Below are 24620 nucleotides of genomic sequence, written 5' to 3' on the forward strand. Positions count from 1 at the left end.
AAGTTTTCAGGAGTACCACAGTACTGAAAAATAAAATGAATAAATGAAATGAAGTGTGACTAATGAAGTCAGAGAGCAGTCGAGTCAGAGGCCGGTATTGTTTTTATTGACTGGGAAAGGTGTAGGCGGCTGAGGGAGACGGTCCATCGCTCTTCCTGTGGAAAGGTACGGAACAGGGCGGGTGCTGGGGCCTTGTGCTTTTCCTTGTCCTTCGCCTTCACTCCTCTTCAGCTGCCAGAGACGGATGCATCGCAATGTCACCTTGCCGAAGGACACTCAACATCGGCTGCCTGAAAGGTTCCTTTTTATGTCCTGAGCAAACTGAATTCTCGCACAGAAGGTCCACGTGAGTTAGTTTGTGTATTTGCTTTAGGGGTGTAACTTTTTTTTGATTTCTTTTTGAATTTCAGTCATAGGAAATGTGGACATGACTAGAAAATAAATACTGACAAGCTACAGGGAAAATGACATAATGTCTGGCAATAGTCTGGTTTGTGGTCTATTATTATAAATTCCAAATATAACTCCTCTCCAGAGTGAGTGTAAATAAGAAACTATTTACTAACAATTGTCACGTGTTGCGCAAGTTTTTCAAGACAGGTGTCAGCCAAGTGACACTAGTAGACCTGTTGATAGCAATTTTTAAAATCTGACTTTTTAAATTCTTATTTATGAGATTGGTCTTAAAGGGAACAGTTTCAGGAAGCCATTTTGGTTCCTACACTGCTACCATTGGCAGTATAAATGGAAATCACTGGCCTATTTCCAGTTTCTAAATGTAATTATGTACTTGAGTGAATATGATCTCACTGCACAACTGAAGGATTCTCACGCCCTAGAGAATGTTGCAGGTTTAAAAATGTAATGATGTACCCAAGTGAATATGATTTCACTGCACACTGAAGGATGCACACACACTAGACTGGAGAATGTCGCAGGTTTATGCCGCTGGACTAAGTACAGCAAAGTGCCATGAAAAATATTCCTCAATGGCTCTGACTTAAAAGAGCATTCAGATTATTACACACTGAATCACCAATCCAGTTCTGCCAATCATGAGGTAAATGCACATAATCACGCCCTATTGGAATACCCTAGCAATTGTAGTAGGCTAACTTCAATTTAAAACGCATGTAATCCTTTTATATTTATGCTAACCAACAATTTGCATTCTAGCTGACACGTTAAATCACTCCATAAACATAAACCAGAATGTACATGGTGATGTGTAAATTTAGAATGACAACCGGACAGCTGCTACACCCATTTACCTGACTAGGTCTTAATGTGGTTCTGAAAAACAATAGTACTTTAATTATTTGAAGTATTCAAAGTTTTCAAATTAAAAACAGAAACTAAATAAACAACTATTGGGAAGCTGCGCATGTTAGGCTACTTTAAAGTGTACCAAACAATCAAACTTGTTTATTTTGTTTTTGAGAGGACTGTCGTAGTACCAATACTTGGAACAGCTCGTGAGCCAAATTCCATCCCTTTTTAAGAGTATCACATCAACAGCCAGAGGTTAAACGCAGCAGCAAAGTCAGTCATTTAGAATGGGTCTGAGCAGGCATCGAAGAGACAAGTTTGCAATGCCAAGATATGAAGAAAGAACATGGCCTCGCCTGAGTCTCCAAGATAAGAAGACTGAGCGAGACAGATGGTCATAAACAAAGAACAAACAAAGTCAGCCTGGGTCAATTACGTTTTTCAAAATACTTTTAACCCTTTAGATGGCGGTGAAATCTGATCAGAGAATTTTCTACTAATCAAATTACTGTCTAAAGGTAATATAATATGAAGAGGAAATGTAATTTAATGTAATTTAATTGGAATCATATATACTGGTGGAAAATGATGCTTCTTTTAAAGAGGTTAGCAGGCCTAATGACGAGTATTACGTTTTTGTTTTTTTTGTAATTTTTCTCCCATTTTCTCCCCAATTTAGTCATTATACCAACTCCCTGTGTTAATCACGGTCCTGGTTGACGCGCTATCCTCTGTCGGTCTGGGTAGGGTGCAGACTACCACATGCCTCCTCCGATACATGTGGAGTCGCCAGCCGCTTCTTTTCAGCTGACAGCGAGGAGTTTCACTGGGAGAGTGCGGAGGTTCACGCTATCAGATCCCCTCCCTGCTGAACAGGTGCCCCGACAAACCATTAGGAGTCGCTAATGCAACGATCAGGACTCATACCCTCACCGGCTTCCCACCTGCAAACACTGCCAATTATGTTCGTAGGAACATCTGACCAAGCCGTAAGTACCACTGCTGGGGATTGAACCCGGGTGTCTGTGGTGGTAGGTGAGTGTTTATACCTCTACGCTACCCATACAGCCCATTTGCTTTTAAAGGGTTAAAATATTTCAAATAATCACATGACGCAGGTCTGCAAACGAGTGTCTGGAAGATGGAGGAGTGGCTCCAGAGCAGTGTCACTGACATCCATTCACACTTACTAGTATTTTGGGAAATCTGCGAAATATGCGGGCTATTAATTCACAGCTTCTGACCCACACCATCAGTAGACTACGCAACAAGCAAGCAACGGGACAGGGTGCTTAGTTCTGGTTGTGGTTGAGGGATTAGCCGAGGAGACGAATCAAATTCGAGCTAATCACCTTCTTCCGTGTCATCTTCTTCAGTGACGTCATCTGTGGAGAGACCAGGCACATTTAAATGGTCACTTTATGGTTTTTTCTTGTTTTTTGTATCATTTAAGTTTTAGTGTATTTGGCCCAGAGAGTTATTGCATGCAATGATGGATATTTTAGATATTTACAGAAGTTTCTTGTGACCCGCTGGCACATGTGTCCTGTATTCGGTGTGTGGAGTATATTGTGTACAGTAGGCCTATAAGTGCCTGATAAGAAGTCTGACAATGAACATTAATGGCAGGTTAGTCACATTGAGGACTGCTTTCTCCAGGGAACCCCCGTGTGTCAATAGGCAGCCTAAGGCATGACACAAACACCTCAACTGGCTCGACAGGTAAACTATGACACCACATCTCACAGAGGTCTAGGTGAAAGGTTAAGTCCAGAGCTAGAGTAAAAATACTCCACAACCATTTCAACATTGTGCCACCATTTGTCTTTTGTACTCAGTCCTGCCCTATTGGTTAGAACTGCAGAGAACTGACTATGCTTGAAAAGCTGAACAATTATGATGGTTTTTCATTCACAAGAGGAGTATAAACTGCAAACAACACACACCCTGGCTTTTGAACGGCTTAATTAAACATTTTTACATCAGGTGTTCTCCTCACAGACCTGGTCTAAATAATTGTTGCAAATACTTTACCTTTAGTCCGCTGTAAAATTCCTGAATATCACATTTTAAAAGAATTTGAACATTTTGGCAACATTTTAGCTAACGTTTTGTCTGGTCCCTCTGACTCTTTTGTAACCTTTGCTGGGTCAACTTTTCAATAATTCACCGCAAACTTTATTTATTTATCGAGAACTTCTGAGTCCGTTTTTGTTTAAAAAGTCCTCGCCATGCCCTCCTGCTTTTTTTTTTATGTCTGTGGCATTTCGTCCCATTTTGTCTTCTGGAACCGCAGACTGCAGAGCTGGCTGCCTGTTTGTTGAATCATCAGAAAATGGAGGAGGACGGCAGACAACAAGTGTCAACAGCTGTGCTAGACCCAAAATTACCACTCATTCCAAGACACTGGTGGACGTCTTGGCAGCAAGTGAGGGCCATAAATTTAACAGCCAATTTCACAGAGACGTGTTATTTTAAGAGAGTATTTACACAATCAAAGGAAATCTTTTGTTAGCAAACTTTCAAAAACTCATTCAATGTATACCCTCACTGGGGTATATTTTTCAGTTTCTTGTTTTGCCTCTCTACCTGTAGTTGAATCTATCCTATTTTCAAATCGGGAATCAAGGAAGTTTCTTGATTCTGTCTGTGGAATTTTTTTTTTTTTTTGGAAGATCCAGCCATTTGATACAATGGAACGAGAAAGAGAAACATCTAGAGGCGAATATACAATCCTGTGACAAGACAAGCATATCTGAAGCTAAACATTTCATTTTCAACTGATTATAACACAACATAATACAAGAGAAATTTCCGCACTTATTTCCGCAGAAATTTCACACATGATGAAAATCATGACCCATGTATCCATTTCAAAACAGAAATTTTAAATTAAACATCTGTTGTAGTTAATTATCAAACTGGAAACACTATTCTGATTTGCACACTGTTCAGTCTATTAAGAAAACTGAAGCTTTGAACCTACCTAAATTTGCAGCAACACCAGGGTCAACTTCAGCTAAACAAGATAAACAAAGGACAAAAAATTATTATTGACTGATATGCTCGCAAAATAATAGATTTCTAATGCTGCTGAAATTCTGTGTCAAGTAAGCAGTGTTTAAGTCAAATACATTTCAATTCAGAATTCAGTCAGTTCACAAAATGAATTAAAATTCTGCTTAAATTATATATTATATAATACTGTCTATCATTGTTATTGTTGTTGTTGTTTTAAATTGTGTACTTTGGATTAATATATCTCCCTTTGATCATTGACTCACCTACTCATGTGTTATTTTCTTATCCTTCTCCCCATAAGAGAAAAAGAAATAATAAAAAAATGGAACAATGCGGTAGTGACCTTTGTACCCCAGGCTGACCTGACAGGACGGTGCTTCTGTGTTCCTCTACTCCAGACTTGCATATTCATATTGGCCATATGCAACCAATGATGTAATCCAGACACACGCCAGGGATGTCCAGGCTATAGCCTCCCTCCCTTTCTAACTGAGCCCTCTCAAGCCCTCTGCCGTAATAAACCTCACGTGAAACGATGTGTTTATCCTCTCCTGAAAGCTTTCAAACTGCTTTCCCTTTGGAAGTTCACTTAATCAAACGAAAATACCCATGGAACATCGTGGACATCATTCTGGAATTTTAATTAATTTAGTGAATTCATTGGGTTCAAATAGATTTTTTTAAAACGTTCCATCCATTTTGTGAATTGAGTGAATTAAAGTGGAATTATCCCCAACCTTTCAATAGGCATCAACTAAAAAGTTGAACAAATAATCCAAAACAAGGGTCAAATGTCGCTTTTTTTTTAACACTAATTTGCAGTTGTGATAAGCTGTAGCTCATGTATTGACAATTGAATGTGGTCCTTGAAAGTGATCATCATACGTTTTGAGAATCTCCCTCTCCCACCTACCCCTTATCCCCTCAAATGGTCATAGGACTGGAAAATAAACAGTTTTTGCACTGGGAAATGTTTTATTAAGAACCTCAGTGTACTTTAGAACTTTAAAAATGTTATTTACATCTTTTATGTACGCTAGGCATTTGGAAAGGAAGGAAAAGTCTTACTCCCACTGTTAAATTGTCTCTAATTATTTGCAACTCTGCAAGGGAAAATATAATCTTAGACTTGGTCGACCTGGTTCATCTGTTTGTGGTTGTACTTATTTTTTTTGGTGTATTGCCACAATTTTATCTGTAATTTTGCGATGAATTAATCATTCCTACATATCTCAAAAGAGGATGTTCCTTTCTGTAAAGCAAAAAGTCAACATGTAGGATCAGTCAGGTGACAAGTCTGCTGAATGGGGCTTCATTTGATAATGGTGCGTAGACCTTGTTCAATGTTCAAAGGAAATGGAACAGTGCATGACTGACAAAAACATGTCTCCCTTACCTTGTTTTCCCATCATGCCTGCAACAAAAAAAGAGAGAAGCTCAGAAACCTGGAGTGACCAGGTCATACAGGCCTAAGAATAAGGCGAATCACCTGAGTGGCAGCCGAATCTGCCAAGCTTATACCTTGCACCAGTGCCCTGGGGAATGTTCACAGTTCAGTTCACCGGCAGGAATCCGCCCACTTTTCAGGGTGTACCAGTATTTGGCAACTCCGTGAAGGAGGGTCCAAGACACAGCACGTGAGAATCCGGTCCTATCTGGTCTCTTTAGTCAATCAATGACAAATGATTCACTCATGCTGACACACATCAAAAACCAGTAGACCCTGGAGTGCTCGAGTTTGACTCCCCTGATCTTAGCTGAAGGCATAGACCAGATCCAGTGATTCAGACACAAACTATGTGACACGTGGAAGCGGTTGAATATCAACAGGAGGTGTGCGTCAAATGTCACGCTTCTATGATCTGCCCCTCTGTGCTGCTATGGCAAGTGCTGTTCTGAGACAATAATGCAAAAGTTGTTTCGACGTTCCTGGAGAGCTAAGTGTCTAGGTCCTGGGACAGTGTACCGTATTAAATTGGTCCTGGGTTACTGATCAAACGGCAGATCAGAGATGGCACATGGCAAAGGTATATTTCCCCTGATCTAGCAGTGTGGTATTGAACACAAAAAAATAAAATAACATTTTTTTAAAACTGGCGACTATAACTAAGCAGACATGATTCAAATAATTATTTCAGATACTCAGACATGGGTTCTCATCTATCCTGGATTTTCTTGCAGCCAGTCCTTTCATGAATGAAAGCTATTTAAAATATTTTTCCCTTTAAATTTACTTTAACACAATGCGGGCTTGGCTTGTTGCAAACTATCATTGTAAGACAAATGATTCCTTTAGGATGAAGGCACGGGGTACATCTAGACCTGCATATGGAAATCAGTGGGGTACCAATTGCTCAAAGTTTGGACACCTGGTCACAAAAGCAGACCCATTTGTTGAGAATCAACGAGTTCAAAGATAGAGCAAACTGCGACGAGCCAAACCTGCATTGTGTCACAGTACGTTTAAGGGAAGTCATTAAAGCTCCTGTTCTCAATAACCTTAACGGTTCTCCTGGAGGACCCCTGTTTATGCTGGTTTTTGTTCCAGGAAATTTCTTAGTTAAGGTCATTTGAGGGCAGTTGAGATCACGTGCACTCTATTACAGTAAAATTTACTCTGTCAGGGGTTCATTTAACACTGAGCGCTGTGCATATATTAAACGTGCTCTCTCACACGTACAAAGTGCCAATGTAGAAAAGAAATGTAGCTGCATGGAAAAGAAAATACAAGATATTTTGTGATTACTCACCATCCACCTCCTCATCAGATTCCGCTTCAGATTCAGTTTCTAGGAAAAGGGCAAGAGTGGATATCCATGGTCGTGCATTTCAAGACTTAACTGCAATTACTGATGTTCACTTTCACCCACTCTAATTCACATTTAGTGTTAGCCACTTCTGGATGCTGAGGGCCTACCCAAAATAATGGCTTTATTTCCTTATGCTGCATTGCTGCATTTACTGAACCCAAGAAAGGGTTAATGCCAGCGCACCTATATGACGTTAATTGCACATGATCATCATACAGCCACATGCTGTATCTGCATTCCTATTGGTTGATTCCTGGGATTGGGGATGGAATTTGTAAAGACTCATATAGCAATGTGAAGACTGACTTGTATACTTGCCAATTTAATTTGCCCGTGGGGGCAATACATGTTTCAGCTGTGAGTTTCTCTCTCTGCTTCACTGTTCTTGGACGCATTCAGTCACATGTTCACACAGTAAAAAGTGTTCAACTTTGACATAGTGAATTTTAATCTGATAGAGTACATGTGATCCCCCTGGGACTCATAATTAATTAAACATTTTTTACTGTGTTTGCTAACGTCCTCACACGTTATTTTCAGTGTGTTTTTTTACTTTTGATGAATGAAATAAATCTTTCTTTGTTTTGATAAAAATTACATGCAGGGAAATCACTCCCATTCATTCTCATTTTAAATCTGTGATCCAATTACACCCTCCTGTTTTACAAAGATCCCCTACCCATGTTCTCAGGTCCTTGTGGGGTCTCATTGTCCTCATCTGTCAAAAACAAGAATTAAGATGAAAATTGCTGATGGGTTTTATAAGTCCTGTTGCATTTTTTAAAGGTATTAAGTAAAATACATAGCAAACCAGACAGAAGATCAGTCACAAATCCAGCTGTTGTGCTATAGTGTGCAAGCTATCATTAGCAGTTTTACTTGGAAAACCCTTATAGTAAAGAAATATATTACAATACATTGTAAATATGTGGTTATTTCTAAAAATATACAAATATATTTTACAGCAGTGAAATATTTTTAAAAGATATATGTAAGTTGTAAGATATATCCATTAAAAAATAATTTGTATATTTGCACATATATTGTGAATTGTCACATTATTTTAATAATATATTTTAATTAAAAATTATTTTCAATGTATTCCACTTATGTTTTTTTTCAAGGGAAGAAATGATCATTTAAAAAGCATATACAGTATAACTACAAAAGGCTACCTGTTAAGTTTTAACTGTGTGATGCAACAAAAAACACCTGAAGCTCAGTCTGTTCTCTACAAATCATTCGTCAACAACAGCCTCTCCTTGCTCTTTACGGGCATTTAACAGACAGGTGCTCACTCACCATCAGAGAATTCATCTTGATCCACCTCTGCCAAAAGGAAATTTAAAAAACAAATAAATAAATAACATGTTGATCAGATCTCTCCTTATAAGCAGTGTAGTCTGTGATGATGACAGTGCTTGGAAATATTTCTGGAATTAGCTCTTGGGTAAATTAAAAAACCTTGACAAATGAAAAAGCATATAAATGGCAAGTTTTTTTTTTTCTTCAAATTGACAGTTATTCATGCTTAAACAGAAAATATTTATGAGCGCATAACACACTTCTGTTCGGGTAGCCCAGAGGTAAAAGGCTTCCCTGAGTGTGGCTGAGGTGAAGAAAAAAAAAAAAACGATACGCATGAAGCCGTTTCCTGGAACACGCTGCTCCTGCCAGCTGGCCTGGGCCGATAGGTGGCTCCTTCTGTCTGTCTGTCTGTCTGTCTGTCTGTCTGTATGTTGTGGAAAAAGTGTGTAGCCCTGCTGAGCCCCCAAATGAGCGCGGGATCAAAAACAAAAACAGGCTCCAAGTACTCATTTTTCATTTTCTATTTCTAATGTTAGCATGTAATGTTAGCATGTAATACATGTAATATTTATGTGCGTGTGAGTGTGTCTGTATGTGTGTGTGTGTGTGTGTGTGTGTGTGGTCATGTATGTGTGTGTGGAGGGGGGTGTTCATATGAAATACAGTTTTTGTTTGTGATGCAATACAAATTTCTAAGATCGCTAGCAAATACATTTTGCCTAGCACATTACAATTAGTGCATATTGTGTTTCATTACTGGTGATTATTTCTCATGCTGATCTGATGTTAAAACTTTGTCTTTTCAGTAGTTCTAGTGTACTCAGGTGGTTACATGGTCCTACTAGCGGAATGACTGAGGAATGAGTGCTTTCCCCTTACTGGGGGAAGTATGAAAGTAGAGCAACTTTTGACTGATGCACAAGTGAGACTGCACTGCATTTTAATTCTCCTGACTTTGGTTTTTCTTTAGGAATAAAGGACCGTTATTCCTTTTAGAAAACTCCAGCGTAGATAAGTGTGCCACATTTCGTATGACAGCATTCACTGGTTTGAAACAAAAGTGCTGACTGCTGAACATTGGACACACTGTAAGTATGAGCTGAAAAATACATTGACGAGCGTCTAATTACCATGGTGAGCTGCATCCTCGTAGCTCTGATCATCTGTGAACATAAAAACATACATGTTTTCCATTCACCAGCTTTTGCAAATCCAGCATTTGCCCACACCTACACCTGACCACCTCTCAATGAGCATGGCTGGGCTCATAAACACACATACAGTGTGTTTCTTCCTGTAACAGACTTCATTGGACTGCAGTTACAGGCACGAGCATGTAGAGTGGCCTATTTGCCAATGTCTGTGCTGCAGCCAGAGAGAGTGAGCTCCCAGTCTGGTGAATGTGTCAGCTGAAGGTGTGAAACTGCCTGTCCGTCAGCATGCATCATGGGTAATTGGCCCTGGCCCACTTCGTGGATGTCACTGTCTGCCCGAGGTCACTCTGTCGCCTGCCATCAGGGCCCATATGTCACCCTGTGGCCGCCCAAATGCATGACAGCTCAACTCAAACAGCTGTTACTGGTAGGACAGAATTTAATGTGCAAATATTTAAAACTACCGATAGTTTTTTAAAATTGTCATTTACTATTAAAAAAGTCTTGCTTTAGCAGCAACTTTAACATAGTCATCTTAGGATAATTTCAAGTTATATACAGTACTTGTGTGTCTGCGTGTGTATATGTGCACTGACAAACTGGCTGGAATCTGAATATATTTATTAAAGGCCTTTATGAGGTCTTTAATAAATAAATTCCAGTTGCTCATTATATTCAAGTCACAAACGCTAATAAGCTGAGATATGTGTTGCATTCACTGATTCAGCTTGTAAGTTAAAATAAAGTCAGATGAGATCATTTGGGTGCTCAAGTCCTGTGTGTCAGTTAAAGCTCCTCGTGTATTAGCGCAGTAATGACGAGCCTAGCGGAGCCCTGAACTGATGCCAATGTGGCTTTGTGCTGGCAGCCTGGGATTAGGGAGGCGAAAGTGATGTTTTGTTCCTCTGGTTCTGTTATGTATTTATAACCGTTTTGCAAAGGGCTTTCTTTTAGCGTACCGGAAAGGCGAACAAACAAACAAGCAATGCGCAAAGCGGACTGGTGTCAAACATGACACATGTTTGAAATATTTTCAATTCTTTAAATGCCAATAAAATTTGAAAACTCTCCTGCTGATCCCTCAGAATTTTCCTACAAAACATTTCACTAACTAAAAAAAAACGCATGGTCATGTGAATAATCTTGTTCTGAATATTGGTGAAAATAGATGTTTCTTTTAGAACTGTTCGAATCGTCTGTTAGAAGTGTCTAAACAGTTTAGGCTACCTATTCAGAAAATTATTCAAAGTAATTATTTGATTCAGGTCTTAAAGGGCAGGTGTGATATGAAACTAGTCGCAGTAGATTGTTGGTAGACGCTAACTTGTCAGCTACATAATTCACTGCACTTATCACTTTGTTTATTTGAAGCTCCATTTGTTCCACCAAGCCGTGCGTAAACACACACCACCCAGAAGCTTTCGCCTCACCCTCCCACCTTGTACTCCGCCTCATTGTCTGAATTTCTTATGCAAGCTCTCACCTTCGGTTTCAGTCATATCAAATTCCATCTGATCTGAGGACAAGAACAACAGAAGTGTCTTTCAGTGTCCGGGAATATGACAGCTTGTACACAATAGCTCCAGGGATTAAACAAATACGGCAGTTTAGTTGAAGGAGGATTTTGTGGGCTTAAGTTCAAAGTGACTTGTTTGCCATCAGATTTCAAAGATGAAATGCTGTCTTGATCGCAACCCTCTATGATTTAATGTAGGGCCTTAAGCGATGTGAATGAAGTCCTGTTGAATTGACGTATTGTCCCTTTTAAATACATTCATAATAGAAATGTATTGTATTCTTATTTCAGCCCTCTGGGTTAAAAACAAAGGTGCATAGATTTAAACAATTTATAATTGTATTCAGTAAAGATCCACATGCAACATTTTTAGTTAAGAGGATGCTAAATGGTTAAAATGTTTTGACTTGCCTGAATTTCATCATTTTATTCATTTCATGAATAAAATGATGTTTTATACTATATGTATAACCTTACAGCTAATTAAAGAGGAACAGCCAATCATACCTGGGCCAAATACGTATTTGTTTTAGATTCAACTACTTTTCTATGCTTTACTGATCTTGTCTGGTGTATTGGAACCAATTAAATACTCTCAAAAAGTGCAAACCTTGTCCTCTGGTCATGTTGACAGGCTCAGTTACACCAGACAAAATCAATAGAGCACAGAAAAGTATTTGAATCCAAAACAAATACGTATTTGACCCAGGTCTGCAGCCAATAAAGGCTCTGATTGGAAGTTCCACTCTAATTAGCTTGTACAGCTGTAGTGACACTCTAGAGTTAAGCATATATGACTGTTTCACCATACAACACCATTTCATGATGAAGGCAAGGCACCAATATATATGAATCTTTTTGCAAAATCTTACCTAACATTTGAAAAAATTCTCAAACATGATTTACATGCATCCAAATGCTCAAATTTCTCTTCTAGTTATTTTAAAATTTTGCACACACTCGCCAATGCAACTTTAAAAAGTACATTTAATATTGTAAGCAAACAATAGATGATACGGGAAAACACAGGTGAGCTACCTCTTTTCTGTAGTTCACTGATGTCCTCTGGTGAAAAAACAATGAACAAACAATGGATTAAAAGGTAAAGTACATTCACATATCATAATTTGGCACACGTTTTCAACAGGAACCTCTTTCAGTCATTTCCAGATTTGATACACAATGACTACAACAGAACTGATGGTAAGTCACATTCGGCAGTCTGTTCTGAGATATTCAAAACTACAATAACATTCTGTATCCTTCATGGGCCGTTGAATATTTTGTTATGCTAATATGAAGGTCAGACATAACAATAGATATTTCCCATGAGAAGAGGAGAGTGCACTGATATTGATCATGATTATTACTATTATCACAATTACAATACCTTTGTTTATAATAGAAATTACCTTCATCGCTCTCATCTTGACTGTGTTGATCCGATGCCACGGACACTGAAATGGCTAGAAGAAGACAAAGAATGTAAAACTATCGCAGAAACGATAAAACTTGTTGATTACATCAATGCAAGGTTGTGGTCGATTACATTTCAGTTCAGGAAATTCAAAATGAACTGAAATTCAGTTTATTCAGTGAAAAAACCTAATAGAATATTATGGGCTTGTTAAAATTCATGAACAGCTTTTCAATCAATTTCCCGATTTGTCTGAATTGAAACCGAATTGTCCCTAACCTTGCTTCACATGTATTACCAAATCAGTTATTTATTTTTAAAAACTTGTACTTATTGTACTTACTTGTACTTGTTATTATGCTCCCTAGAATTTAAGTGAAGCATGACTATCAATGTTTAATTTTACTCTTCTATCTGGAAGAAGCATGAAATGAGCGCAGAATGAAAGGGTCTGATTGGTTTTAAATATTGTTTAATTAGTAAAATTGGAGTGGGCGGTCCATCTCACTATGAGACTTGTTGCTTTACTGTCACTGTGACAGACGTTTGCATTTATCTGTCTGCCATTTTGTCTCTACGTAACCCACAAAGAGTATTGACAAACTACACTGTAATCCACTATACTGCAATGACTGAGCTGGATTGAAATAGATAGTTTTAGACATACACTTTTAATAAAGGACAGACAAATGTATAAGGTCTTAATTTATCTTTGAAGTAACTATATAATGTGCTTCAAACCTTCATTTAAAAAATCCTGAATCCTCTCAACTGAACCATTTCTCCTTATTTCTCCCTATAGCCTCAGATCTAGAGTTAATTCATGCATTTACCAGTCAAACCAAATGTTAAAGGGTGCATAAATTAGGCTAGTTTCTATAAATTCAGCAAGTGAATTATATTTTAAATATTTATGAAATTTAAAACACTGGAAGAAAAGTTATAAACAAATTTCAATTGTGACAATTACAATTAGGAAGGCCTTTTCTTTTTCAGTACAATTCCTTACCAAGTTGAAGCCCAACAGCAGCTAAGAAAAGGAACAGAATGTGAGTTCTCATCTTAATTCGGTCCTGTGGTTGTGTCCAAGGTGTGAGATGGCGTTCTGAATTAAATATTGGGCTTTTTTCTGTGTTCTGCTTCTTATACTGGTTTCCCCATCACATGGTTTGCGTGGACAGACGCCACGCCATTGTTCCTTTCTACCTGACGGTGACTCGGTGCTGTGCCCCAGCAATCGGACAGTTGTGTCTTTATCTGAGCTGTGAATTGGACCCATTGTTGCATGGGTTGTCAACATCCATCGGCCCTTTGTGCTAAATGCCCTGTTATTTGAAGTTGGGGTGTCGGAAAGGGCGGCGGACGGGGGGTAGCTCAGGGTGGGGGTTGTCTGCTTATGCCCTCAATGGAAAAAAGAGAGATTCATTTCCGTTCGGAATTTAAAAAAAAAAAGGTATTTTGTTTTAATGCTGGTTTAATCATCGACAACAATGTCAGATGTTTTGGGACACAATCCTGAGCCAAAACACGCTGGCCTTCACAGGACAGCCCCTTGATTGTGTACAGACATGATGTCATCATATTGCCTTACACCCTATTGTTTGCAAGATAGATTGGAATTTTCTACGGTGCCTTATTTGCAATTCACGTGGTGTATCAGTTTAAGAGCTTGTGTTCTGGAATTTATCAATAGGACTGCAATAATTATACTGCAATGCATTTTGTAATATATTTAATTGGGTTTTTTTCAATACATATCCAAATAGCACTTTATAAGATTTCTCCATATGGATTAATCTCAAATAGAATGTTTTTTTTATTTACAGATCTGCAGATCCATTTCACATGAAAAGTACACAGTAAAATGTCCAGTGTTAATTCAACTCTTGAGAGATAACATTTGGGCCCACTCTGGAATGTGGGACCAAATATAGCAGAGATAGTTTTTATTAAGAGAGATGACCCCTGTTCTATGGCACAAGGACTTACAGGCAGTTAATAGGCAAATATGGTATGAGATGTGATGGCTGGCCTTGTTTAAACTCAAAGGCGGAAATAGGATATTTGCATTTCTGTTTCAAGCTTGACCTGATTACCTCCTTTGGGCATATACTTATAGCCTTAGAATGCACCCAGTGGCTCCAATCCATAGAGGATATTTATGACGGACATGATTATTTAGAGTTTTTAGAGCTCTCCACAAAACTCACCAACACTTTAAAATATCGAATCCTTCAGATGCTCGGCTCTTGTAATCCAGCCAGTGACCAATGCCAGTTTTTCATCTTACAGAAAGTGATGTTGCGAGCGTAGACTGCATTGCAGGCTCGAGCTAGATACCATAAATTCCTGGAGAATGTTATTAAATTCATGCAGACTGCTTCATACTGTAGCTGTTCTCAATGAGTGATTCGTTGTGTGACGGTCTTAAAACCTGACCTGTCATTCTTCATTTCTGCTGTCACTCTTCCAGTGCCATTTTCCTTTTGATTAAATTAGCTCCAGCTCCTTGGTAATTTACTACTACCTGACAAGCACATTCTAGATTGAATGAGACATGACTATTGTATTTAACTCTGTGCCAGTTACTTGCCATTTATGTATTATTATTATTTTATAAACCTTTATTTATATAGGGCATACACCTAAGGTCTCTTTCATATGTGTGCCCTGTTCACGGAAAGAAAACTAAAACAATAAAAACAGCAATAAAATTACAACAATTTGCTAAAAATAATAATAAATAAAAATAATAAAACTAATTTAATATAAATAAAACATAATAAAAAACGAAACCACAGAACAAAGACAAAACTGTTAAAAACAAACACACAATAAATCCACAATAAAATCACAAAGAATCCATAATGTAGTGTAATCTAGGGATCTGGGTTTGTAGTTTGATTGCCTAAAGTCAAACATATAAAAAGATAAGAGGGGAACTTACTTACATCTACACTGAATTATCTTGGATTTAGATGCTTCAGCTAGTTCCTTGTCAACCAATCAACCGTCAGAAGGATTGGGTATTGTTCTGCGTACAACTCTTGACGTAGTTGTTGCATTAGAAAATAATAAAGTTATGGAAAAGTGACTTACCCACTGGTATACTGCCCATATGCAGTTAAACTAACGTTTTGTCAATTGGAACACAAATGGCATTCCACTCACAGGTATTCTATTTGGTGAGTCTTGGTACTTATAAGGATGATCTTTCCAAAGCTAGGTCCTCTTATTTCCACTACTTACTTCCAAGCATATACAAGAAAATAAGAATAATTCCCGGTTGCTCTACAAAACAATTGCTGAACCTACTGATAATGATACCAGACTTACCTCACAAATTCCAGTTTAATCTAGAAGTAACAATTAAAAAAAATAATTATTAGTGGTAAATAACATGAATTAGGGGAAAGATATTCGCTTCTACATCAGAGAGAGAGCTGTATTGGCAATATTCAGCTGCCTGCTAGACACGCAGAATGCCTTAGAATGTTCACTTCCAAACCTCCAAGTGAACTAATGAAATTAGTTTATTCTTCCAAACCATCCACCTTCCTTCTAGACCCCATACCCACAAAGCTTCTGAAGGAGTTATTGCTTGTCCTTGGCAAACCAATTCTAGACATGAGTAATTCTTCATTGTCATTAGGCTATGTTCCCACATCCTTTAAGATGGCAGAAAAAAAGCCACTACTCAAGACATGAAATTAAATAAATAAAAATAGATTTTTCTGACCATTCAAACATAGCAAAGTTCCTTGAGAAATGTGTAGCTCAACAGCTTTCTCATTTTTTACAGGCTAACAGTGTATGAGAGATCTCAGTCTTGGTTCAGGAAGCATCGTAGCACTGAGACAGCCCTTGCCTTAATAAAGAATGATTTGTCTCTCTTCCTGGATTGTGGCTGTATTCATTCATTCTGTATTCATCCTACTGGACTTAAGTGTTGCCTTTGGGACTACAGATCAACATGCTCTTCTCTGCAGGCTTGAAAAGTCAGTTTGCCCCAATGGACCTATCTCTCTGATAGATTTCAGTTTGCAAGAGCAAACAATGAGTCATCTGAGTACTAAAGGGTTAACTTTGGAGTACCACAATGTGGATTGTGGCCACTACGGCATCAGTCAGATGCTTGCATCTCTTCATTAGTTGCCTGTTAAACTGAGAATTTACTATAAAATTCTACGAACATACGAGGCTTAAATGGTTTGGCTACAGAATATCTTAGAGAGTTATTTATCCTCTACGCTCCTCCAAGATCGTGTTTCTCACATGGTGTTGGCTACTTCAAAAATTCCAAGGATATCTAAAATTACAATTGGAGGGCTCCTGCCTTACGGCATAATCTGTGTGTGCATGTTCAGGCTTCAGATACACTCTCTGTCTTTAAGTATAAGCTCAAAACTTTCCTCTTTAGTCAATCCTTTTGTTGACGATGTCTGGGAAGGATCAATGAGGACCATAGAGCTGTTATGTGAGCTCAGCTGACGGTGCTGTTGCCTTGTGACTGCATGTGAACGCTCACGTCTGCCGTTCTGTGCTGTGTTGGGGCTCTGTCTGTTCAGGATTACACTTCTGGTTATGTATACGCCCCCTTTCTTCACATCTTTGAGATTTTCTGCCACAGCACAGCACACACTGGGGCTTTTCCGCATTATACTCAGGTCTCTACACACACAGCAGTTAAACTCCTAATTATACAGTGCTTAATCCTTCCCTTTTGTTTTATTCCTGGGGGCTTCTGCCTCTTCCCCCGCCTAGAGTTTGCAGACCGCTCCAGCCTCATCCCTCTCCTGGTTTAAGCCCAGGCTATGACGCAGTCTGTAGGCCTAAATGCATCACCATGGTCCTCTGAATCGCATACTATCCATCTCTCTACTGACTGTAACCTGCCCAATAAATTTTACCATTTGCTCTGCTAGATCCCTCATTACACTTCTGTTACCATTCCTTCTATCTAAACCATTACACAGGACTGGCTAGCGGAAAATTGGCTCCTTTCTATAGCCAGGTTCCTCCCAAAATTTCTGCCCGTCAGGGAGTTTTTTCTCACCAGCTTTTGACTGCTTTTCTTCCCACGGGCAGGTTGTTCTTTGTTTTTATTTTTAACCTCAATTGTCTGTTTTTTTTTCTTCCCAGTTTTCTTTTGTGTTCCCACAGTAAAGCATCTGTGACAGTGTCTCCATAAAAAGCGCTATACAAATAAAACTGAACTGAATCCATGTTGGCTCAAACCAGCGATGGCTTTTTTAAATTCCTGTAATATTCACTGACTGGCAGAAGTTCCACATTGCCACCCTGTGGTCCTACTCTTCCACTGTCATTGACTGTGAACTGGTCTGAATTATAAATCTAGCAAAATCTAGCTTTGACAGCAGGCTAAATTACAGCATGCTAGCAGTGACCTGGAGCACATTTAATTGCACTGCAAAATGGTGTTTTTTTTTTCTTTTTGTTTTGCGCCAGCCACCTGTCATCGGAAGACCTCTTCTTTAATCGACAATCGGAAGTAAAGCATTCTGTTGCTAGGCCAGTAAACAGATCATTTCAAAATAGGTATTTCAAGACTGAAGAGAAAAATGATGATTATGTAAGACAAGGCCAAAGAAAGAAAAAACTGAATTTCAAAACGTTGTTTTATGGCTGATTAATGGCTGCTCTGACTTACCGGATTAGTTTTCCAGTTTTTCTCCACGCTGGCTCAAAGATGACTTAACTTCCCTCCGGAAAATGTCCACTGTGAACGCCCAGTGTGTGAAAACCTCACAGTGATGCACAAGTCAGACTGATCGACTGCTTCACCCCCATTTTTGAAGGCTGACTGAAGCTTAATTTGTCCAGTTATTTCAGTGAAATACTTTAACATAAAGTTTTAAGATACCAAGGGTAGTTTTTTTTAGACAGGTTTCTTTTTTTATTCTGTAAAAAAAAAACAACAAAAAAAACAACAAAAAACGTTTTTCCTCGTCTCCTGCGCTGCAGGTGTACTTACTAACAGATTCTTAGTCTGAACACTACCAAAATATTATAATTTTTTTTGTCTTGCCTCCAGAGTAACTGGTGTGACCAGTCAAAACCAAATCTCTCATCTGTATCTGCAAAAAGACCATTTGAATTGATGTCACCGGGATGTAACTCCTTTTCATCATTTGCATGAATGCAGATGTCTTTTTGGCTGGAGAACACCGTGTATTGGCATAAGGGTGATTGTTTTCTCAATTTCGCAATCACAACATTTAAGACGTGACTAAAGATGTTAAGTTTCGTTTTAGTTTCAACCAGACCTCGGCCTCCATTATGTTTACGTGACATCATTGCTTGGGGGGGGGGTTCTGTATATATTTTTGTTGTGGCTTAAATTATTATATGTGACACATTAGAAATGAGAGATTACTCTTAAGGAGGCACCAACAATATATAATGATTTTTGGCTGGAGTCCCCCTTTCATTAAAACCTTAGAGTGCATTGTCTAGAGTTTATCCGTGTTGTGTGAACAGAGGTAATGTCTGTGCATTAGGGGCTGCCTGAGAGTTTGTGTTTGTTTTGTTTTATGAAAAACTGTAATTACTGGATCGCAGCTATTATGGGACCTGACTGGTTCCCACAGTCACACGGCAACGGTGTGGACAGGGAGGAGGGCCCGCCCCCTCCACCCCTAAATGTTCTGATTGGTGACGAGGCGCTCCATCCTCTTGATCTTGCGCTTGTTTTTGGGCATGGGCTTGTGGTACAGGCCGTTCCTCAGCAGGTGCTCCTTGCTGTGGTGCACCTGGGCCCCGTGCTGCAGCTGGAAGGAGCAGAGAGCCTGCAGAGGCCTCAGGAGCAGCTGGGGAGCACAAACACACACACATACACAGATACAAACCCACGCACACACACACACGCACACACACGCACGCACGCACACATACACACATACACAGATACAAACCCACGCACACACACACACGCACGCACACACATGCACGCACGGACGCACACATACACACACACACAGATACAAACCCACACGCACGCACACACACACACACACACACGGATACAAACCCACGCACACACGCACACACACACACATACACAGATACAAACCCACGCACACACACGCACGCACGCACACACACGCACGCATGCACACATACACACACACACAGATACAAACCCACACGCACGCACACACACACACACACACGGATACAAACCCAGATGCACGCACGCACACACACATACATACATACACACAAACACATGCATGCACACAAGTACATGGAATGTTTATATAAATGAAGGAAAGGAAATACATTCAGCAGTTTTGTTCCCTTGAATTCACAAACAGCAGATTTATGACGACGCACCTCCTCGATGGCTTTGTTCTTCTCCATTATTGCCAAGGTGACAGCCGCACACTCCAGAGTGGACAGGCACATGTTGGTAGGCTGAGTCCTGATCACATACTGACTGGAGACAGAGCTATTCAGCTGCACCTGAAACACAAAATGCACAGACACACACACACACACAATGAAAATCTTTCACAAAATGTTACCGTAAATGCGGTCTGTGCTGTTCATATCCCTATATCATTGTCATGGTGATGCACAAGTCCATTTGCGTGTGTGCTGGTTTTGATCCCAGATATTCTGGCCTAATTTTCTAGCTGGACACACCAGTGCTGGTTCATTTCTGTACCAGACCACAATAAAACATGTTCACCATATGCAGCCTGCAGCTGTAGGGCATGACCATAAAAAATGCCAGATCAAATAAATGAATCCCAAAATGGATTGGCACTCCTGTAATGGGCCTGCAACCCTGGTCCTGAACAGCAACAAGTCCCGCAGTTTCAGTTCTGTCACTCAGAACCTAACGCAGACCAGTGCACTTCGCTCAGTTTGCCTGGTGTCTTGGGTTTGAACTGGCTGCTGATTTAAAGTTACAGAAACAGACACCGGCAGAGACCCTGTAGCTCTGTAAGGCCCAGCCTGGGGAGGCCGGATCTGAAACTCTCACAGATAAAGCGTTTTCGGGCGAAGTGCAGACACGAGGGCCGAGCCACCTGCTTGGGCGAGCGGAAGAGCGCGTTCCTGTGGAACATGTCCTTGGCCTGGCTCCACGTCCCGTCGATGATGATGACGCTGTGGGCGGCAGCCGCGAAGTCCACGCTCAGGTCCTCCAGGTTCTCCGCCTCCGAGCCCGGGTACAGGATTAGGGTTCTGGGGTCCTGGCACACGGCCGCCAGCTCGGGGTTCCTGTTCCCATAACAACAACGCATCAAAATTATTTAAAAAAAAAAAAAAAAAAACCTTTAAAGGCGGATGCAAAGCAGCTCACTTCTTTAGTTTTGAAAAAATCTTTCTTAGTTTGGCATTAAAATGACCTGTATGCAATATTCCAATCTCTTTCGAAGTCTGGAATTTGGTAACATAAAATGCGCCACAAGCCATAGAATGAATAAAGTTTCTAAATGTTTGCAAAGGACCTGCATATTTTTTTTTAAATAGAACATTCTTGTTTTTTTCTTTTTTTTACTGTTGGCACATTTTATCAAAACGATATGTAACATTTTAATCTTCTCAGTGAAAATTCCTCTCATTAAAATTTGCTGTATACCTTCTTTAAGATACTCACCTCTCCTCGTTAAATCGCCTTCCGACAAAAACCCTGCACCTTTCAGGAGGAAGACACGCAGCCAGCAGAGGAACAGTGCGAAGCACTCGACTCTCCTGGGAAAAAAACGCACAAATAAACACAAGCCTGCTACAGACTGATAAAACAGGGCCAAAGAGGCACGGAGCTGCGTAATTATTCACCCTGTGCACATAAAACATGGGAGGAAAACAATCACATTATAAGAACTTGTCCAGGAATTCAGCAAGACATCTTTGCCACATTTCTGGCATGTATATCATGTATAGAATGGACAGACAAAACGGATTTCATGATATTTGTCACCATAATGTTTCATGCTGATATCATCTTTAAATTTTACTGAGACAGTTATAAAACACTGCGCAATTATCAGCAAATAGCAGCAATTATTTAACTTAGGATATATGTATTTGTTCAGTGTCCATAAAATCCATAAAATGAAAACCTCATCTGCAGTCTTAATCTTCATTCATTCAATTCACACAGGATGAACAGCAGCGACCAAACCTTCTGTAACCACACCACACTTCAGGCTGGCATTTTATGCGCATATAACAGCACAGTTTTTACATTTCCTTAACTGAAATCATTATTTTAAACTGTCCTTTGTGAATGAAATTCATTTCCTGCACAAAGCTGCACATAAACATTGCCAATCCCAACCGTCTACACTTTCCCCCAGTTTTCCACAACCCAACTCACTTCTGCAGGGTGCTGTACGATGTAAAGGCTTGTGGACACCTCCAGGGGGCGCACTGGCAGAAAGGGACACAAGCACACCTTCTGGGGGCGACTGGAGTGGAGAGAGCATCAAGCGAGGTCAGGCTGACACATTGATAGGAACACCAAGCAAAGACGAATGTCATGTTGTGCAGGCATTTTAAAGAGCTTTCTCCTTTGCCAGAAGGTCAGCTGATCTGCAAGCCATCTGCTTATCTACAAATATTCAGAGTGGCACATGATGCAAAGCTCCTAAAATTCACCCACATGTATTTGAATGGATCCCAACAGAATTTACAAATCAAGTGAAATATTTTATATTATTATATACTGTATATATATATATAGGTTTTTTTGCATTCCGCGTTGCTTATTTACATTGGAAGCACTAAGTAGCACATATTTCTGACAGAACAGAACATAGACCTGTTTTTCATGTTCCTTCTACAAACTGCTAAAACTCGAACCATTTGCTTCCACAGTATTTTAAACTACCGTATTATAACCTAGAAGATGACAAAATAATAATAATAATATGAACACGCGTTTATTATTATCATCATAATCATCACCTTGGAAATACTTTGAAACGGTTTGGGACGTCCATGCGCGCACCTATGATCAGCGAACAAACTACGTAACACATGACGCCGTCCACAGTACGTGCTCATACGACACGCAACTGTTTCCTGTATTGAATTGCACTCGCCTATAACGTCATTTCACTTTCTCCAGTCAGAACACAGTAGCAGTACTTAGATGTCTACAATTCACATTGTGTTGACCACATTGGTGTTGTGCTTTGGTGGTGATTGCCGCTTTAAACACAACCTCATTCACGTAAAAACAAGCATAGTACTCAGAGGTGCATGCTGCAAATGTAGCAGTTCGACTTACCCACACCGTAAACAAGTAGGACGTCTCTCGTTTATTTCAATAGGCAACTCTGCTAATTCCCCAAATCCACCCGCATTGTCTTCTCCCTCTCCCTGCGGCGTGCCCGCACTGTGAACTGGCTCAACAGAACCTGTAGAAGGATACTCGTCAGAGATACTTAGAGCAGAGAGATCCCCGCATTGTGTATCCATGACACTGGGACGTCTGAAAAGCGCCGACACGCGCACGCAGTCGCACTTCCGACTAATATACCGTGCGTAAACACTAGATGGTGCTATGAATGAAAATGTACAACTCTTAGTATTCCTAAATTAAGGGGTTCCCCCTATCCTAGAGGCGTCGGGAGATCAAGGCTTTCCCGCCCTAGCCATAGGCATCTATTTTAGTCTAGAATTCCTGCTCAGTATACTTACTATTGATAATGGGGCTACCTACACATGCCAAGTTCATCATCAATCAATTCAATACAACAGTAAATATCCCCAGTGACAAATATTCAATTTTCATAAATGGGAAACAGCATAAAAAATCTGAGCTACGGCTGGCAAATCTGTCTGTTTGACAAATGAGAAGCATGTTTATCAATGCATTTGTAAGTTTCACTTCCTCTCATCCAGTATACTGTGGTGTTTCATTCCTAGGCGGCAAAGTGTTAAATATCCAGGGGTAGGGTTCTAACCCTCGTCTCCCACTCCACACACAGCAGCAGTGCTAAAACTCAACCCACGTGGTAAGGCACAATGTCCGTTTACAACTGCCTTCTACAAATTATGCAGGTGTACATACATACACTCAAGTTCTGTAATTCAGGTGCTGTGTTCAACCGTACTGTTCACATTGAATTCTTCCATATATTGACATCTAAAAGCAAACAGGGCCCTGTTCCATGCAGCGGGATTAGAGGAATCCTGGGGGGTTTCACACAGCAGAGTTAGCTGGATAACTGCTGAGTAAAACCGGAGCAGCTCTTTTCACTTCAGTCCATTTTGGAGATTTGGGAGGGTTCTGGGTTTTACTCAGCGCAGTTACACAGCTAACTCGGTAATCCTGCTTCGGGAAACAGGGCCCTGCTTCGTGAAATACCCCCAAAACGTGACTGTAGACTGGCACTCTCTGCAGCCAACACACACATCACAGTTCAATATGAAAAACTGAGATTATAACAAAACTTTTTTTTTTTGTCGTTGACAAAAGTAGTTTATTTTTCAAAAGACAATACACAGTAAGGCTGGTACTCTTTTGTGCGTTTCCAAGGAAAGGACTTAGTAGTTCTACATCAGTTCAGTGCATAGTCGACTTGAGAAACACAGGGGACTCTGGAACGCTCGACTCTTAAGACAAAACCCGCAGCACGTACAGTACACTAAATTACATTCAATCTAACAAACCCTGCCATTACACCACATTCATTCACCTTTACGTGAGACAAGTACCTTTCAGTATTCTAAAACGATCACTGCCATTAATATGAAAAGGAGCTTCCATTCACTCATTAAGAAATATAAGTATGTCAGCGGGGGGAACAAAAACGATTTTAAAAAAGTAGTTTATGCGAACTCCTTTTGTGTAAACAAGTGCTACGACCCCAGGCGTAAGTTATGTTTACATCTGGTGCTTTTGCGTGTGTTTCTTCCATCCGGTTGTCATCTGATTAATCGTTTCGGGATCTGGTTGCTCTGCGTGAAAAAGCCGCCCTTTTCCCCCTACCAGCGGAGACTAGCTCTTTGAACTCGAGGTTGCTGTGGTGTGTTCAGTGATTGCTTCCTTTGACTTTGCATATTTGACCCCATCTTTGTTTGACTCCCGATTCCCGTCCAGCCCTTCTGGTTTGTTTGCTGAATTGATATTGTGTATGACA

At 39.9% G+C, this 24620-nt stretch overlaps 2 protein-coding genes across 2 annotated transcripts; both read right to left on the reverse strand.

Annotated features, from left to right (window-relative positions):
- Positions 1 to 84: 84 nt before the first annotated feature.
- Positions 85 to 13645, reverse strand: LOC135238795 (uncharacterized). The gene is made up of 12 exons (XM_064306847.1): positions 13505 to 13645; positions 12491 to 12544; positions 12117 to 12143; positions 11046 to 11078; positions 9539 to 9571; positions 8403 to 8429; positions 7780 to 7818; positions 7041 to 7079; positions 5687 to 5704; positions 4256 to 4288; positions 2622 to 2654; positions 85 to 231 (listed from the first exon to the last, which is right to left on the reverse strand). The coding sequence occupies exons 1-12, from the start codon at positions 13554 to 13556 to the stop codon at positions 218 to 220; spliced, it is 402 nt and encodes a 133-aa protein (XP_064162917.1). The 5' UTR covers positions 13557 to 13645; the 3' UTR covers positions 85 to 217.
- A 2599-nt stretch (positions 13646 to 16244) lies between these two features.
- Positions 16245 to 22992, reverse strand: dtwd2 (DTW domain containing 2). Its single transcript, XM_064306846.1, has 6 exons — positions 22763 to 22992; positions 21848 to 21938; positions 21125 to 21219; positions 20553 to 20745; positions 19852 to 19980; positions 16245 to 19325 (listed from the first exon to the last, which is right to left on the reverse strand). Exons 1-6 carry the CDS (start codon positions 22951 to 22953, stop codon positions 19155 to 19157), a joined length of 870 nt encoding a protein of 289 aa, XP_064162916.1. The 5' UTR covers positions 22954 to 22992; the 3' UTR covers positions 16245 to 19154.
- Between the last annotated feature and the right edge of the window lie 1628 nt (positions 22993 to 24620).

The sequence above is a fragment of the Anguilla rostrata genome, chromosome 14 (genome assembly GCF_018555375.3).
Source record: "Anguilla rostrata isolate EN2019 chromosome 14, ASM1855537v3, whole genome shotgun sequence".
Lineage (NCBI taxonomy): Eukaryota > Metazoa > Chordata > Actinopteri > Anguilliformes > Anguillidae > Anguilla > Anguilla rostrata.